Source organism: Motacilla alba, chromosome 7 (assembly GCF_015832195.1).
Source record: "Motacilla alba alba isolate MOTALB_02 chromosome 7, Motacilla_alba_V1.0_pri, whole genome shotgun sequence".
In the NCBI taxonomy this organism is placed as follows: domain Eukaryota; kingdom Metazoa; phylum Chordata; class Aves; order Passeriformes; family Motacillidae; genus Motacilla; species Motacilla alba.
In genome coordinates, this window is record NC_052022.1 from 19,565,748 (window position 1) to 19,583,199 (window position 17,452).

General features: G+C 40.6%; 3 protein-coding genes across 11 annotated transcripts in view; 2 read left to right on the plus strand and 1 right to left on the minus strand.

Moving 5' to 3' along the window:
- The window catches only part of SSB (small RNA binding exonuclease protection factor La), a 22,402-nt gene extending 17,308 nt beyond the window's left edge, over positions 1-5,094 (plus strand). For 2 of the 3 annotated variants that reach the window (XM_038143407.1, XM_038143409.1), the window contains exons 3-12: positions 1,032-1,135; positions 1,303-1,477; positions 1,632-1,739; positions 1,830-1,930; positions 2,140-2,211; positions 2,295-2,337; positions 2,946-3,086; positions 3,449-3,632; positions 3,805-3,936; positions 4,642-5,094. In XM_038143407.1, the coding sequence (XP_037999335.1) occupies positions 1,032-1,135; positions 1,303-1,477; positions 1,632-1,739; positions 1,830-1,930; positions 2,140-2,211; positions 2,295-2,337; positions 2,946-3,086; positions 3,449-3,632; positions 3,805-3,936; positions 4,642-4,739 (1,158 nt within the window). In that variant the 3' untranslated portion in view covers positions 4,740-5,094. The remainder of the gene's footprint in view (positions 1-1,031; positions 1,136-1,302; positions 1,478-1,631; positions 1,740-1,829; positions 1,931-2,139; positions 2,212-2,294; positions 2,338-2,945; positions 3,087-3,448; positions 3,633-3,804; positions 3,937-4,641) is intronic. The other variant, XM_038143408.1, reaches the window with a different exon arrangement.
- METTL5 (methyltransferase like 5) lies at positions 4,750-9,240 on the minus strand. 4 transcript variants are annotated; one of them, XM_038143418.1, is made up of 8 exons: positions 9,003-9,149; positions 8,686-8,807; positions 7,917-8,031; positions 7,310-7,491; positions 6,852-6,934; positions 6,511-6,562; positions 5,780-5,829; positions 4,750-4,863 (listed from the first exon to the last, which is right to left on the minus strand). In XM_038143418.1, the coding sequence occupies exons 2-8, from the start codon at positions 8,792-8,794 to the stop codon at positions 4,816-4,818; spliced, it is 639 nt and encodes a 212-aa protein (XP_037999346.1). In that variant the 5' UTR covers positions 8,795-8,807; positions 9,003-9,149; the 3' UTR covers positions 4,750-4,815. The 4 variants fall into 4 exon arrangements, with proteins under 4 accessions (XP_037999346.1, XP_037999345.1, XP_037999347.1 ...); XM_038143417.1 differs by having other exon boundaries at positions 8,879-9,149; XM_038143416.1 differs by lacking the exon at positions 9,003-9,149 and adding an exon at positions 9,156-9,240 and having other exon boundaries at positions 4,753-4,863.
- Positions 9,241-10,304: 1,064 nt separating this feature from the next.
- The window catches only part of UBR3 (ubiquitin protein ligase E3 component n-recognin 3), a 104,135-nt gene continuing 96,987 nt past the window's right edge, over positions 10,305-17,452 (plus strand). For 3 of the 4 annotated variants that reach the window (XM_038141793.1, XM_038141794.1, XM_038141795.1), the window contains exon 1: positions 10,305-10,868. In XM_038141793.1, the coding sequence (XP_037997721.1) occupies positions 10,423-10,868 (446 nt within the window). In that variant the 5' untranslated portion in view covers positions 10,305-10,422. The remainder of the gene's footprint in view (positions 10,869-17,452) is intronic. The other variant, XM_038141792.1, reaches the window with a different exon arrangement.

A 17,452-nucleotide genomic window follows, 5' to 3' on the forward strand; every position in this document is an offset into this window, starting at 1 on the left:
AATGCCTACTTTGGAATAACTCTTTTGTCTCTGTAGAGGCTTGGAGGGTTACCCTACAACAAAAAACCTGAACCCATTGCTTTAAATGGCATGTAGAACAAAGCCACTTTCCTGAAGGACAAAAACGTAGCTGCACCTGAATGTCCATTACCATCTGGAGCCATTATTTATATATAACAAACAAAATGTGGAGATTCCTCAACCTCTATATTTTGTTGGTTTGTTATATAAATAGTTGACAAAACTAGACTTTTGGTAATGTGAGTTTGAGATGTACTAGAGGAAGAGGTAGTGTTGTATAACTTGCACTGACTTTTCAAAGCACCACGATATTGGTGAAAATATTCCAGCTTACCTTACGGTTTCAAGTATTTGACCTTTGCTAGATGACTGCAGGGAAAGAATCTGATTAACTTGTCTGTCTTGAAGTGAATTGTCTTCCCATGCCGGACAAGAGCGAAATAAGAACATAATTATTAAAATTAAAAATAAAATAATTATTTCTTTATCTTACAGTGTTTTCTTGAATGAGACCTAGAAATTCCAGTCTGTGTGTATGATTTTTCAGTATGCAAATACAATATTCTTGCATACATGCTCCTTAAATAAGGAGTACAACCTGCATCTGCTGGTGACAAATTTGACTTTTTGACTCTGCAGAGCTTGATCAGGGTGATAAATGCTTATCATATTAACAGAATAAGCATTGCTCCTTTCCTAAACAAAACTGCAATCTATCTTTGCCTCATTAATTCCATTGGATGAAGCACCATTTGGGTGTGGGGTTGGTTTGTTTGGGTTTTGGTGGGGTTGATTTCTGGTGATTTTGTTTTTTACAGCTTACACATTGCAGCTAACTTTTTACAAAGTATCACATTAGAGCAGGAAGTAATAATTTCAGAATTCTCAACTGTTCAGATTAATTAATTATTTAATCTACTGCAGTAAGCTGTTAGATGAAAACAAGCTTTTAAGACTAAAAATTTAAAGACACATCTCTCTTTCCTCCCCTTCCCCCTTCCTTTTTGCAGTACTATTTTGGCAATCACAATTTACCAAGAGACAAGTTTCTAAAGGAACAGATCAAACTAGATGATGGCTGGGTACCTTTAGAAGTAATGATCAAATTCAACAGGTAAAGCAAAATACAACTCATGTGGATAAAAGAGTAACTTTCAGCTACCTATCTCTATTTGGGGCCAAATGTTCCTGATGTGCATTTACTTTTCCCATCTCTTTTTTAACATCTGGCTTCGGTTTTGCCTGTATATTTGTAACAACCTCTGTCTGCTTACTCAATAGGTTAAGTCGCCTTTCAAAAGATTTTGGTGTTATTGTAGAAGCACTGAGAAAATCCAAGACTGGTTTAATGGAAATAAATGAAGACAAAACTAAAATCAGAAGATCTCCAAATAAACCCCTTCCTGAATTAAATGACCAGTATAAGGCTGCAATTAAAAACAGATCTGTATACGTTGTAAGTAAATTTTTCTTTACTTTGTGCTGTCCTGCGTAACTTTAACTGATAACCATCTGAGAGTAAAGCTGAAATCAACTCGTACTATAGAGGTTATAATTATAATTAAGAGTCACTTTGTGGCATATAATTGAAGCTCATTGCTGTCTTGCAGAAAGGCTTTCCACTAGATGCTACTCTTGATGATATCAAAGAATGGCTTGAGGATAAAGGTCCAGTTGAAAATATTCAAATGAGGAGAACATTGCAGAGAACGTTTAAGGTAATGGTGAGCATTTAGACCTGGGGTAGGGATCCCTCCTGGACAACATTCTGTTCAATTACTCTAACAATATCTTTTATCATTTAACAGGGCTCAATATTTGCAGTTTTTGACAGTGTTGAATCTGCTAAGAAGTTCACAGAGATACCAAATCAAAAGTACAAAGACACAGAGCTGATAGTACTTTTCAAGTAAGTCCTCTTAACTGATATATTAACTAACAGTGGTCGGGGTGGATTGACACAAGAACCAGGCTTGGCCTGAGAAGGGAGCTTTTCATGGCATCAATAGATGTACCTTTTGGAGACTGAGACTTAGCATCTCAGCTTGGAAAAATAATTTCAACTGTTTCACATCTATTATAACAGAATATTTTAAATTAACCTATGTTCCGTTGAAGGGAGGAGTATTGTACAAAGAAGAATGAAGAAAGGAAACAAAACAAAGTAGAAGCAAAAGCAAGAGCTAAACAGTGAGTTGTTGCAAATCAAAGTGTGTGGCTTGCTTGCCTGACCATGCTTGAACTGACTCATAACTAATTTAACTTTTTTGCAGGGAAAAAGAAGAAAAGCAGAAACAAGCAGCAGATGCTGAAATGGTATGAATTTCTTAAATCACTTACATTTTATAAAGCTAACATGGAATATTCTATTTGAAATGTTGTAATATAGAGCACTTTCTAGAAAGTCACTTCAGCTTTTCCAACTAACTAATAGTAAGAGTGTTTTGTCATGGTGTTTTAATATTATTTTCAATAGACTAATTTTGTTTAAAGGCTCATGTCCTGAATTTACATTATTAGGCAAGTTTACCTGTTCAGAGTGTTCCTGAATGCACCATTGAGATGATGGTTCCTCTACGGTATATAAAGGATCCATTAAGGATTTCATCAGTGTTATATAAATTTTCAACCTATCAGTCTTCAGAAAGCTGTTTTGTAAAATTCAGAGAGTGTAATTAATATGGGAAAGGAGTCCTATGTTCCATGTAAGTGTATCACAGTAAGCAAAGAAAACTCAAAGGAGGGGACACACACCGTACAAGACTTGGACATCAGCAGAACTAGATTATAAAGGAAAAATGCTTGAATTACTGTAACTTCAACTGCTTATTTATCACTAGTACATTTAATAGGATTGAGGGGGGAATATGCATATTCAAACTTGACTCTTCAGTGATAATGTGGGGGTTTTTAATTGAATTTAGAAGTCTCTGGAAGAAAAGACAGGATGTCTTTTGAAGTTTTCTGGTGATCTAGATGACCAAACGTGCAGAGAAGACCTCCATGATGTATTTTCTGGTCACGGAGAAATCAAGTGGATACACTTTGTTAGAGGTGCTAAAGAGGTCAGTACTCTTAGACAAGGACTTAAGATCTCGGTATTGAAGTTTGAAAATGGATGATTAAATGTTTGTTCTTTTATGTTATCAAGTAAGTTATTGTCTTGTGAAATTGCAGAATATTTAGAGAATTAAATTTTTCCCTTCTTTCAGAAGAACAGATAAAAGTTCCAGCCTTGTTAGTTGATAAGGTCAAAAGTAAGAATGTTCATTAGCACAGTCTGAGGCTTTGCTTCAGTCTAGTCATGTTTTACAATCATACAAGAATAGTGAATTTGCTGAGGCACTCAGCAGGATATACTGTTCATCATTCTAGCCGAATGTTTTTGCCATAAGATTAAAATGCAAATGCCACTCTTCTTTTGAAGGGAATTATCCTATTTAAGGATATTGCCAAAGAAGCTCTGGAAAAAGCCAAAGCAGCACATAATGGAAACTTGCAGCTCCGGAACAAGGATGTTTCATGGGAAGTGCTAGAAGGAGATGCAGAGAAAGAAGCTCTGAAAAAAATCCTGGAAGATCAGCAGGAATTGCTGAAACAGAAAACAAAAGGTTCTCCCTTCTCTTATTAATTTAAGCCTTTTTAATGTCCTAGAATTGGTGGATGAAATTCACTCTTAAGTAGTCATATATACTGCATACTGACCTTAATTGTAAAGCAGTCTCTGCAGCTGGCCAATTAAAAGACAAATGATACAAAGTTCTTGATCTTTTATTTCCACAGGGCGCAAAATCAAAGGAAAAGGAAGAGGGGGAAAGATACCTCAGGGTACACAAAAAGGAAAAATACAGTTTCAGGGCAAGAAAATAAAGTTTGAGAATGATGAAGAAGATGGTGAAAATGATACTAAAACAGGTATGTCATTCTATGCACTTGATGCAGCTTAATCAGTACTTTCACAGAAAGTAGCTCCACGTACTTGTGTTTCAGATTTGGCTCTGCTTTGTAGCATTTCTGCTCTCCTGACAGTATCTGCCTTAAGAGTCTTGTTCTTATTCCATCCACAACTGTCCAGAAAGCATATTAAGATAATTACTATATAGATATTAATTATCTATATAGTAGTATATAGATAAGGCTATACTGCATGGTTGTGTAAAACGTTGTGCATTGAAAGATGGTGACTGTCAGCAGCATTACTCAACTGTGCAGACTCAGTCTCTTGAGTGGTGGTTTGGTTTTTTTCCTTTAAGGATATGAAAAGATTTAATAGTTTGGCCCATCAGTATTTAGCTTGGAGCAGAGGAAGAGCTAAGCTCCTGTTCATTACATATAGCACCTGCTTAACTAAAATCCAGTCAACCCTACTCGTGGTAGATTCTATTCCTTTATTTTTTCATACCTGCCCTCCTGCTGTGGAGTTAAAAGGGGTGAAGCTCTTCAAATGGGGCATTTTACCACTTCTTAAAGCTTTAGTCACAGTAATAAGCAAACCCTCTAGTGAAGCTGTGGCTGTAGATAACTAGGACTCAAACTTACATGGTGGGAAGAGTTTGGGATTTTTCAGATTTCAGGCAAAGCTTTCCTTTACTCTAAATGACTACATATTCAATCTTGCAGAACCAGCAAGTCCCAAGAAGAGACCACTAGAGGAAACAGAAAAGGAAGAACCTGCACCAAAACAACTGAAAACAGAAAATGGAGATGGCAATCAGTAATAGTCAAATAAAAGAATTAAAAAAATTAGTGGTTTTATTGTTCCATTTCCAACAGATTTTAAATACATGCCTCAGTTCAGGACTTTTTGGCAGAAAATCTAATGAAATCCACTTCAATGTCAACCTACAATTAGAGAAAAGTTTCATTTTATTGGGTTACAGCTTTTTTTTTGTTTAAGAAGCATGCTTACTGCTAACACAAAAACCTTGAAAACTTTTCTATTTATAGTTTTGTTTATACTGTCAGATCTTCTCGATTTGTCTGGCATCTCATTCAAATGTAAAAGGTTTTGGACTTTGTAATATTGTGGTTATGTTTAATAGCAGCTGGCAATAAATTCAGAACTTAAAACTGCTTTCTACTGAAGCCTGGTTAATATAGTATAATGTTTCAACTGTGAAGTAGCAAAGATAAGGACAGACTTAAATAATTTTAAGTTCAAGTCACCAAGAGCATAGTCAGCAGCTGATTAAAGCTTCTGTTCTTTGCTGCTCAACATACTTAACAGTGTTCAACTATTGCTCACTCTCCTCTCTGCTTTCCTTATGATAAGGGATGGGGATACATGGCTTCCAGGCCAGCATTTAGTAGCAAGGAACTTGCTGTGGGCTCAGGCTGCCATACTGTAGTGTCTTGACTATCTTTCAACAGTGAGCATGAGTTCCTCCTGCTGCCCCTGGCTGGCTCTGAAATAATGCTACTGCTATAACATCCCTGTTACTGTGGCCTTCAGCACTGCATTCACTCAAGTCTGAGCTGCAGACAGGATTGAGCAAAGAGCTATTAGGAGTTGAGTCAAGGAGGCTACCCTTAGCTTGATCACATCAAATTGCAGTGCTGCTTTAATCTTTGTGTATAGCTTTGACTGGCTTTATCATGATGCTTTCCCTGTTCAGCTACAAAATGGAGTAACAGCAATGATGTGACTGAATGCTGTGACCATTCTTCATCCAGTACAGATGGCCCTAAAACTTAAATTTCATTAAGGAGAATTTGTTTACCTGAGCCTTTTCTCAGTTATGTTAGGTTTTATACTTACTGATTTCTTCTTATGGAACTTGTAGGATGCTGGTAAGTCAAACCTAAGTTCTGAGAACAGTATAAAGAATACATGTTAGACTAGGATGATAATCAGTCACTTAAGCCCTACAGCCAGGTACCTCTGTTTCGAATGTCTGCATCTGCTGTGGCCTGTCATACCTGTTCATCTCTGCACTACATCATGACTAAACATTGAAGCTGTCCACATCAGACAGTTAAGTGGATGGCAGTTGTGTTTCAAGCACTTGTGCAATTTCACATCTCAATTTCTATGACTGTAAAAAGCATCTGGTTAGCAGAAGAACTGGCAAGATACTTAACTGGCAGAAATATTTAGGTGGCTAAGGACAGGTTCCTTTTCTGTGTGTGAGAACTGACCTGTGCTTCACTTTTCTTTTTCAGCAACATGCCCTTTGAAGCAAGAACAGAGGTAACTTCTGCTTGAAAACAAAATCTAATCCAGGAACAAACCTAATTCTTCACAGAATATGTATGTCTCAGAGCTTTATTAAGTGCCTGCTTATATTCTAGCTAGGTAGCAAAAAATCATTAAAAATAATTTAAAAAATAATTTTAAAAAGTCTGCTAAAAAGATAGAGACCTGTGTCATTTCTGTGTTAAATCACAAATTTCTATCAGGCTGTTATGATTGGCTGGTAGTGTTAGAGATAATGTACAAAACCAAAAGGTTTTGGGTTTTTTTTTCTGTTAAAAATAAATAAATATTACCTGCTAAGACTTCCATCTTCACTTCCCATTCTGCTGCTTTCTTTTGAATGTGCTACAATAGTAGATAGTTTAAAAATGAGCTTTTAAAATTATCTGTTTTATAAACATCTACACTTCTGTACTTAATAAGTCTCCTGTGCTTTTGATTTTCAAGCCAAAGCATTAGATCACATAATTATCTCGATGTATATGAGACTGCAGTTATTTGATGTAATTAGTATTTATCCCAAACATACCCCATAAAGTAGTTGACAAATCAGTGAAGCTATAGACATCTATATAGCCAAATATTTTTGGTTGTTGTCTGGTTAGTTCTTGCCCTACTAAAATGAAGAACTTACCTGTCGTGTTGAAGTTTTGTGAAGGGAATATACAGCTGTTTTTGCCATTTGTAGAGCAGTTTTCAGAAAAATCATATCAATTCCTAAAAGAATAATAAAAATTATTAGAATTGCTAAATGGAAGCGCAAAGATCTGCTTAATTTTTTCTGGAATCATAGCTAATTGAGAAACAACACTGAATATATTAAGGTACAGAAAGTATTTCCAAAACATACTCAATTGCTTTTAATAAAATAAAAATGACAGGGATATGAAATGTCTAGTATTGTTTATTTCAAACCCCAGTGACTGTTAGTTACAATGTTGAAGTTGCTAATCTTAGGAAGCTGATTCCAGATAAACAAAACATTAAGAAATTGGAACATGTAACTAATAAACAAGGGACATGTTTCAATGAAAGCATTTCCCTTCCTGTTTCATTTGTGATAAATTCTAACTGAGCTTCACAATTACCAACCTTTGTTATGCTTGGTACCAAACGGAGGGTTCATAATAACTGTGTCAAAAGTATCTGACATGCTGTCAGATAAAGAACAGATGTCACACTGAACCATGTTGACATTCGTGAGCTCAAAGTCTTCAATATTGCTATTAAATATTTCCAGTGCATCTGCATCTATGTCAAACCCCACACAGAATCTATTAAGAGAAGTGGCACATATTAGTCTACTACAAACTAAAATGGTGTTTAAATTCTACAGTAAGGGATCTGTGGACACAACTTGTTTTATCTAGGAAATGTAACAAGCATACATAACAAATTCAGTGCTGATAAAAAATCAAGTACTTCTGTTGCCCTTTCTCAAGTATAAATCTAAATTTTGTTAAGGAAGTTTCATGTGTTCATTTAATGGTTATGGGCAGAGAAAATGACTTCCACATTAATGACAGCTGTCAATCACTTTCATGGTACAAATGGCTATTGATGGTCAAACCTTGGTAAACAGCCTGATTATGCACCAGATTATAAACCTGAAATGTTTTAGTTCAGCATTACTATTCAGCTATTTCTACTCTTCTATGCCAAAAAGAAATGTAACCAGAACTTAATATTAAATACTTACCCTGCTCCTAACATTGCACTTCCAATGCTGAGCATGCCACAACCACATCCTAAATCTGCAATTGTTTTGTTTTCAATATCATCAAAAGTATTGTGAATTGTATAAAGCATACATGCTGGGGAAAAAAAAAAAAACCCAAACAAAACAGGTCAATACCAAATATGTATGTGCTTAATCAAGAAAAGCTGTTTCTGCCTTTAGAAAACTCCTAATTTTGCATTAGAAAACCCCTTTAGTTAAACTGATGTTCTCACTGCCTGTAATTCTCTTTTTCATTTATATGTGAAGAGTCAAAAACATTTTGACAAGTTACAAACTGTGGATCTTTGGTGGAGAGAGAGCTCTGAGTATTGCTTGTGGAAAAAGTATGCCTCTAAACTTTTTTGGGGAAAAAATAGAAGAATATAAAATATGGAAAAGAGCATAACTAAGGTATAGATGAATGTCTGTATATACACTTTTACTGGTTTCGTGGGTCATGACATAGCTCCATTTCAGCTTCTACAGTTACAGATTAAGATATCTTCTATCACATTATCTGCTATATTCATTAATTTGATTTTTGGATTGGACATTGTCTTAGGCTGCATTTTTCAAACAAAGACAGACATTAGCCCAAACTACTGTACACATTCCTGCTGCATATACCTCCTTAACTACTTTCAGTGTAAAGCCTTCAAAGGAGACAATGCAGTAGAAAAAAAACTTTTTGAATTAAAAGTGATGATGAAATCGTAAAAGAGAAAACAGTGGTGTGGGTCACCTCTACCTGCAATATGAGGTCTTGTTGGATACTGTTCAAGGAGTAGTTTTGGACTTTCAAAAGTATCAACTTGTTGAAGACAGCTTTCCAGTTCTTTAAGCTTTAATTTCTTCATGTTTATGGTTTAACTAAAGAAAATAATGTGTAATTAGTTAAAACAATATAAATAAACGACATACGATCTTAAATTATTTCATACTTAAAATCCCCTGGTACTCTTCAGCATCTCCCGGGTGTTTTCACGCTGCCGCTTCCCGGGACGCAGCTGGTGGCGCGCCGATGATCGGGACCGAACGCGGACCGGGGGCAGCCCCACTCCTCACCGGCTCCCGGAGCTCAGGCCCTGGGCTCCGCTTCTACCGCCCGGGCGCGCCCGCCGCCCAGGCCTAAGCGGGGCAGGAGCTGAACCCCAGCGACCGCCGCCACCCGCACCGTCCCCGCTCCGCCGGCCCGCGCTCCATCGGGCGCCCACTCACCGCAGCTCGGCCGGGCCGCGCCGGGCCGCGGGGCCGCCCCAAGCGCCACCGCGCACTTCCGACGCGCCGCCCCGCCCCTTCCCGGGCTGACGGGCACCTGCGGGAATGAAACGCCAAAGAATTTCCCCGAGTGTCGTTAACAAGTGCGAGCTTTGGTCTCGTGTATTATCATCACGAGAAATTTTATTGCAGCCTTACGTGTCACCGCTGAGCGGTGCCTGAGAAAGCGCCGGGGGACACACCTGGCAGACTGGGCTTTCTCGGTGGTCCCGCTCCTGAGTGCCCTCAGGGACAGAACAAGGAACTGGAATTTTGCCGATGCGCTGGGAAAAGCGGTCGTGGAGAGAAGAGTAACATTCACCTGGAACCGCAAGGCGACACAAGCCGCCAGCAGACGGGCAGCCATAGGAAACGCAGGCAGAGCCAGAAGTGAGGCAGATGCCTTGAGGCCCGTAGCTGTCGGGTAGAAGGTTACTCTCATTTAGGAATAGATTTTTTTTCGTATAAGGCTTTCCAGTGCACAGTTGAAAATCTTTTTATCGAGGTTTAAAACCTCCGATCGGTGTGGGAAACACGGTAACTCGCATCCACATGCGTTCTCTCCTGGCAGCAGGGCGCAGGCAGCCGCACGCTGGTACCTCGGGGCGCGGCTCTGCGGACACCCCGGGGTGCGCTGCTGCCCCCGGAGCCCGGCGCTGCTCTGCACCCCCAGCGGGGCCGCCTGACGGCAGCGAGCACAGAACCGCCGGCCCGCAGCCTCAGAGATGCCTCCCACATTCCCCGCAGTTGGTCCTGCCCTCAAAGCCGCCACCACCTGCGCCCGGCGGGACCCTTGTGACTAGGATACACGGGCGGCCACAGGGCGTCTCACGGCAGCCGCTTCGCTGCAGGCACGGCTCAGTAACAAACGAGCTCCGCTGCCGTCGGGGCCGCCGGCCGGCCCAGGTGTACCCTCCACGCTCCCGGCAGCCGCGGGACCCCGGGAACGTGAAGTTTCGGGCCGGCGGGCGGCGACATTTCGCGCGGCGGCGGCGCGGGGCGCGCACCTGCGCGCTGGGAGGGCGGCGGGAGGGCAGGGGCGGAGGAAGAGGAGGGTGGTGTCAGGGGAGGGGAGAGGCGGTGTCGGGAGGGGGGCGCGGGCGGCGGGCAGGGCGCCGGTGCCGCGGCTATCGCGAGAGGGCGGCGCCGCGGGGCGGGGAGCGAGGGCGGCGGAGGGATCGCGGATCGGGAGCCCGACGCGGCCGTAACGGCCCCTCGGTGTCCCGTCATGGCGGGGACCGGCGCCAGCAGCAGGGACAAGCGGGACACGGCGGCGCGGCTGAAGGCGGCGCTGGGTGGCGAGGGCGGCGCGGCGGCGGCGGCGGAGCTTCGGACGCTGCTGGAGCTGGTGCTGGCCCCGGCGGCGGGCCCTGGCGGTGGCGAGGCGGCGGGCGAGGCGCTGGAGTGGTGCCGCTGCCTGCTTTCGGGCGGGGAGCCTTGGGACAGCTTCGTGCAAGCCGTGCGGGCCTACGACCCCGCCACGCTATGCGGCCTGGTTTGGACCGCCAACTTCGTGGCCTATCGGTGCCGGACGTGCGGGATTTCGCCTTGCATGAGCCTGTGCGCCGAGTGCTTCCACCAAGGCGAGCACGCCGGGCACGACTACAACATGTTCCGGAGCCAGGCGGGGGGCGCCTGCGACTGCGGCGACAGCAACGTCATGCGGGAGGCCGGGTGAGCGCGGGGCGGCCGCGGCGGGGCGGGCGGGCACCTGCCGGCGGGGGCGGCCCCGGGGGCGGCGGAGCTGTGCCCGGGCCGTGCCGGGAGCGCCGCCCCGGCCCGCAGCCGCCCTGAGGGAGGGCAGTAAGCGAGGCCCCTGCCGCCTCCTGGGCCGCCCGCCTCCGTCCCTGGCTGCGGCTCGGACCACGGGCGGAGCGAGCAGTCCGCCGGGGTTCGGCAAGGTGGCTTTGTTGATGTGGGAGTGCCTTTTCTTTAGGACGCTCATGCGAATCTCGTTGCCCTTGCACCGAGTGCCAGCCTTCAGGGAAGTTGATAAGGCAGAGTGCATGGGAGGCAGTACCTGTCAGCTTCCAGCTAGCAGCCTTGGCCTAACACAGCTAGCCGTGAAGTCAAAATACTTTGGGATAGCATGCGAGCAGATAAGCCAAAGTGAACAGATTGAGTAAGAGGGACGCATTTTTGTATGATTTCCCAGTCTGCAATTCATTTTGCCACCTTAGCTTTAAATCAAGGAATGTGGTATCGCTTGGATGAATACAACAGGGCAGGGGTTTGTGGAAGTCAAATGTCTTTTGTATTCTGACCTACTGGAGGCAAGACTGAAGTGCCTGGTCAGAAGAAGAGGAATCGGGTACCTCGTTAAACCCTACTTTGTTCTCATATGTACTCAAAGGTGAAAGGAAGATCAGTCAGCCAATTACTGGATGAAGGTGATACCTAGCCAGTAAACTTCATATTTTACAACTGAGTGTCTTCTGGAGCTCCTTGTGTTCCTGTTGATTCACCAGCTAACTAAGGGCTTCACTAGATGACAGTTTGGAGTGCTTGAATGGGGATTCTCTTCTAACAAACCTTCTGGAATAGTCTGTCTTGACAGTCTTAGCCTGGATGAGATGGTATGCTGTTGAATTCTAAGTTGTGGCATACCTAGCAGAAAACTCTAGGAACATAGAGAAGTTTTAAAACATTTTCCGTGGTTATTTTCTTGGTTTTGCAGCTTTACATGCTATAACTCTGCATCACTCACCCAGCATATTAAGATTCCTTCTTTTTTTTTTTTTTTTGCATTCCTACTTAGAGATTTCATTAATTCTGCTTTTTCTGTTTCTTGAATGTTGTTGCCTTGACTCCAGTTCTTTGTGTCTGTAATCACTGTTCTCCTGCTGCAGACCTTGAGGTGGCTTCAGTTTTTTGTTTCTTAGGCTTTTCTCATCTTTTCTTTCTCTTGCAATCTGCCTTCATAATTTATTCATTCTTTTTTGGTGGACTCTTTTCTTATTGATAGACTTACTCCAATGTCAGATTTTTTTTCCTCCTTTTGTTTTCAGTAATCTTCAGTGGTTTCAAGTTGCTACTGCTGAAGTGATTCTTTCTTTATCTGTTCTTCTTCAACTTGTGGTGATTCTGCTTTGCTCAGCATCACTGAAGTAAGAATTTCTAAGAAATAGGAAAAAAAATTAATACTACTTCTTCTACTGTTCATTGTGGAATAGACTTAGGGGCTCCTCTTAGTGGCAGGATTTTAAGGGAGCACACACAAATTGAGCTACTTTAGGGTGAGTGTTAAAATGACTTGTGATGCTGCGCTCATCCCAGACTGTATAGCTTTCACAGTTGTCTTTTCTCATTTTAAACAGTTTTCTTCTTGAGGAAATCTGGTTTAATAAAGAAGAAATAAAAACTGCTCTTGAATTTGCAATGTAAGCAGATGCAAACCCCAAGGGAGTAACAATCTCATTTCTGTGTACCCTACTTATTACTTTTAATGGTAGAATTTGAGGGTAAATTGTCTTGTTTGTGAGGTAGGTCCCTTCAGGAGTTTTGGTCACTGAAGCTAAACAGTTGCCAAACAAATGAATAATATTTGTTCAGAAACAACACTTGGCATTGTGCAGTAGATTTTCCAGTCCTTTTGGACATATAAGGAGGGCAATGCATGGCAGCATATGGGGTATCTGCATTTAACATAAGGTCACTTCTGCTCATGTGGACAAGAACTGATGTTAAGCCATTGCAATTAAGTGAACTAGAAACTTTGTTTGCTGTGCAAGACCAAGTAAAATAAACTTTAACCAATATAAAAATCATTATTGTGTGCAAACACAGAGTTTTATCTATTGACTTGAATTGCTACAATGCAGCATGTTTAGATAGTGTTTTAACTTTGTGTATACAAATCAACTGCATAATTACAAAGGTAATGCTTTGCATGTCAAAGTTAGGAGGCCTTCCTGGTGGACTTAGGGAACTGGAGTGTGTCTAGCCTGATATAGCCTTGGCCACTACAGCCTAGGCTTCTATTAATAGCAAGGGAATCAAATGTGGAGCCTACTTACAAACTTTATCTACCATCTATCTGCTCAGATACAATTTTGTGTAGATGCTGTGTATGAATATTATAGTAGCATTCTTTTGTTTCTGTTCTTGTTATCTGGTCTTCATATTATTTATTTGATGCAGCTGAAAAATACTGTTCATGAACTGCTCATTAAACTGATCTGCTATAAAGGAAATCTCAGTTTTGAATCTGGAATATCTTCTCATTTCCTTTAGGATGGCTAATGTAAATCTAGAAATTATTTACCTTAGAGTATGAGTGTGTGTTAATCTTGTAGTACTAATTAAATATATAATTTGCCTTATAGGGATACCTGAGTGTTAGTTTTTTATTTCTGGTGCCTTTATAAAAAGAAGCTGGAATCTAGCATTATAGGTGGATACTGATTTGCCTTAGGTACCTAGGTTTGCTTTTGGTACCTTGTGTAATTCTCATTTGTTTTAGAAAAATCAGATTGTCACATTTTTGAACCTTTTGATTTCCATGCAGATTTCAGTGTTTTTGATGTTTAAGTTAATTGCATTTGGTCTGATCTACTAGAATGTAATGTAGACTTTTGAAAATATTCAAGTTTGTAAATGTAGCTGCTTGTGAAAGCATTAAAAATTCTACCTGTGGTAAGGTCGAACAGATTTTAAAATCCATTGATATGTCAGGAGGTGGAAATAGTTTGTAGTTGTCTCCCACATGGTATCTAGCTATCTGCAAATAAAATGTAGCAAGTCCTTCAGAGGTAATTAATAATGTTCTGAAGAAGCAAAAATCTTCAGTTCTAAAGCATTTTGAGTAGACATATGCTCACAGTTCAAAGGAGTTCATCTGTTGGATTAAAAAAATCTCATGCAGTTGGGCAGGGGAAAATTCAGACTGGAGTAGTTTTTGGTTGGTAGATGGTCTTGTATTATAATGAAAGTGATAGTTTATGAAATAAGCTTGAAGAAAGCAGTATACCATATGGATATTATAAGAGTATAACCTGTTACTGCTGAGTACCGTCTTGTTCCTACGGCTGTCTTGGTTTGATTCCCCTCTAAGTTTGTAGACAAAAACCTGACATAGTAGAGAGCCTCAACACTGGCTATTGCGTGCTGCCGTGTCCTGTTTCAGAGTCTGTCAGTTTGTTGACTTATTTGTTAAATTAATCATGTGGAAAGCAGATGTTTTAGTACTGCATTACAGTACAACATGAATAATACCTCCATCAAGGGTTGCATATCCTGAAAGGTGAAGAGCCCGATTAAGAGTTTTGGTTAATAGACTTTTGCAGTGATGTTTTTTGTTTATTTCTTGGTAGTTATGGCAGCCAATGGCTCCATTGGCATAGTGTTGTCTTCTCTTACCTTACATTAAAGGGACTAAGGTGTAACCCATTTCCACTTCAACAGTGGGCTGTTTCTTTATCGAGTAGCAAATCCTAGTCATAAGAAAGGTAATTCTCACAGATTGGTGCTATATTCTGTGTGTTCAAAAGCACCTTCAGGTACCTAGCTCTAAACTTCCTGCAGTTCTGTCTTTACTGATACCTGCTTATCTTTCCACAATAGATCAGACTTCTCTCTTTTTTTTCATCATTATGTCTCTCTTGGAGACAAATGTATCTGTTGGTTCTGCTGTGATGCCCTTGTGAGAAGGCTGGACAATTCTCTTTGCCTCCTCTTGCTGGCAAGTATGAGACGTATATTCTGTTTCTAAATGGCTTGGTTTTTCCTGCTTTAATTTATTTAGAAAAGGCTCTTATTTTTTCAGTGTTTTAAAATGTTCGTACCCAGCAAGGATTATTGAATGTTTTTGTTAAATTTTGGATACCTAACAGGTAGATGACTAATTTTGATGACCTTTGCTATTCTGTCCCCATAAAATTCTATCCTTCCTTTTATTCTGTTTCAGAGATACTTCAGAGATTGGGAGCTATGAAAGATTATATTCTAGTTCTTTTACATTCTGTAGCTAAGTAAGAGTAAAGGAACTTTTTCATGTTATAGACTTTTAGAAAATGAAAATCTTAGAAAGTAAAAATTTTAACAAGTAGAGTGACCATAAAAAAGGAAGCTTGCTCTTGAGAAAGCTATTATTACTAGTTATCTTTGGATGCATTCTGTGCATGTTTATCAGGAATGGTCTCTTCTACTATCTTGGGTTGTGGAACTGGGATCCTCATAAGATCAGAAAAGTCAGATTTGCTTGTGGCTGTGTTTTGGGACATACAGGCAATTATTGTTTTACTGGCACAAAGTGGATTACTTGGCTATTTTATGGAGTGTCTTGCAACAGCAAATCACCTGCTTAGCATATATATAGCATGTTGCTGCTTCAAGGTCATCCCTTCCAGTGTGACTCTATCAATTGTCTTGTTTAACAATTACCAAGAAGTTTTCAGTTCTCCAGGACCTAGGCTAGGTTTGGTAATGCAGCCTCAAAGAGATAGGGGTGCTCTTTTAGAACTTCAAGAAGTTGGTGAAACAGATGCTTTATCAACAGGCTGAGAGCCTAGAAGTAGCCAACTTTAGCTTAAGTCTGAGTTTTATGAAACCATGTTAAAATGCCTGTGTGTTCAGAATTGTTGAGCTGCTACAAATGGTGTTTTGTAGGGTCTCTGTCAACTCCATACAGCTTTTCTGTGACTGAAGTCCTTTGGGCTACTAAGGAGGGACTGAAGAGAAGTCTGAGCTGTAGTGGCTGTTAGCTTAGTGTGAGAGTTTGGATAAATCCATAGTCATGTATGATGGATGTGACTCTTCAGAACAAAACCTCCACCATGTTCATCCACATACAAAGTACAGGAATTCATACTGGGATTCACAAGGACCACAGAATTTGAAGTTACCATGCATTTATAAATATCTGTTTTCCTCTGTCCTCCTTCATGCCTCCCCCAGACATAAAGCTCAAAATAATGTATTGCTTCTTAGGATTCCACAGTAACACTGAGTACTTTACATAGAGCTTCATGTTAGGCCTTATCCTTGGAAAGCAAAAGACATTGCAGTGAAGTCTATCATGTCATACAGCCAGCTCTCGAACCTGCCTGACATGATTTCTTTTAAGAATGTCTCTAATTAGGATTACATCAGCCCCTAAATTACTCGCTGAGATGTATTCCAAGTGGTTTACAGCCAAGTGCAAGTTTTGTATTACTACCTTTAGAGCCATGACCTGACTAGATGCATTGTTACTTTATACATGCCTCTGGAGTAATGTATAGTTGTTTCAAAGTCATCAGTAAGATGTTGAAACATGCCAGTATACATAACTATAAATATGTAGAAGCCTGAACTATTGCTATGTTAGTTACTGAACAAACTTAAATGATGGTTTCACCCCAAAGGTTTGCTGGTAGGACCAGTCTGATTTGAAGAATGCAGCAGTGCTATGAAGGCTGAGTTCACAAGATATGACTGCTGTATATCTTGCCTTGCCTGAAATTTGGCTTATTTATTGTATCACTTGTCTATTGTTTTATAATTTGCCTTGGTATATATTCAATTTAAGAAGAGCTGTGTTTTGGAGGTCTCTGAAACAGTCTTGTCTAGATTTGGGCTAGCCAGTTTTGATTTTCAGTTCTTTTACTTTGATCCCACCAAATTGTAAAGCTGCTCTTATACTTTTTATGGACATATGATCTGCCCAGGATTTCAAGTCCCCTACATCAGGGTGGAGTGTTATTTGTCTGGTAAATATCTGATCAATATGGAGCTGTCAGTGGATCTGTTTGCAATGGAACAAATGCGATTTTGGGAGTATGTTTAGGGAACACATTCTTAAAGAGCTTTTGTTTCTTTGATCTTTCTTAATGACCAAATAGGTAGATAACAATTTCAGGCTATACTTCCTTATTACTTTTACAGTATCAGGAATTTTATATTTTTTAAATATCCTGAAATAGTATCTGACAGCTGCAGGTGATTTTAAATAATAGTATCTCAGGTGCCTCTGTAGAGGGTTCTGGTACTAAGCTTTGAAAACAATGAATTTTCTTTGCATTGAATTAATAGAATGGCTATTACAGTAACAAGGACTAAATGAACTGCCTTCTTCAGGATGTACCTCTTTGTTTCTGCACAGTGCCACCACTGATAATAGCTCCAGCATGAAACACGTAAATACTTTCCAAGAAAACTGCAAATTACTTACATATACACCTTGTCTATTGGAGGCTTGGCCAAAGCTTAATTTGCTACCTGTTATTAAAATTCACACATCACATTCAAATCCTGAAGAAATGAAGGTTGTTTTTGCGTTT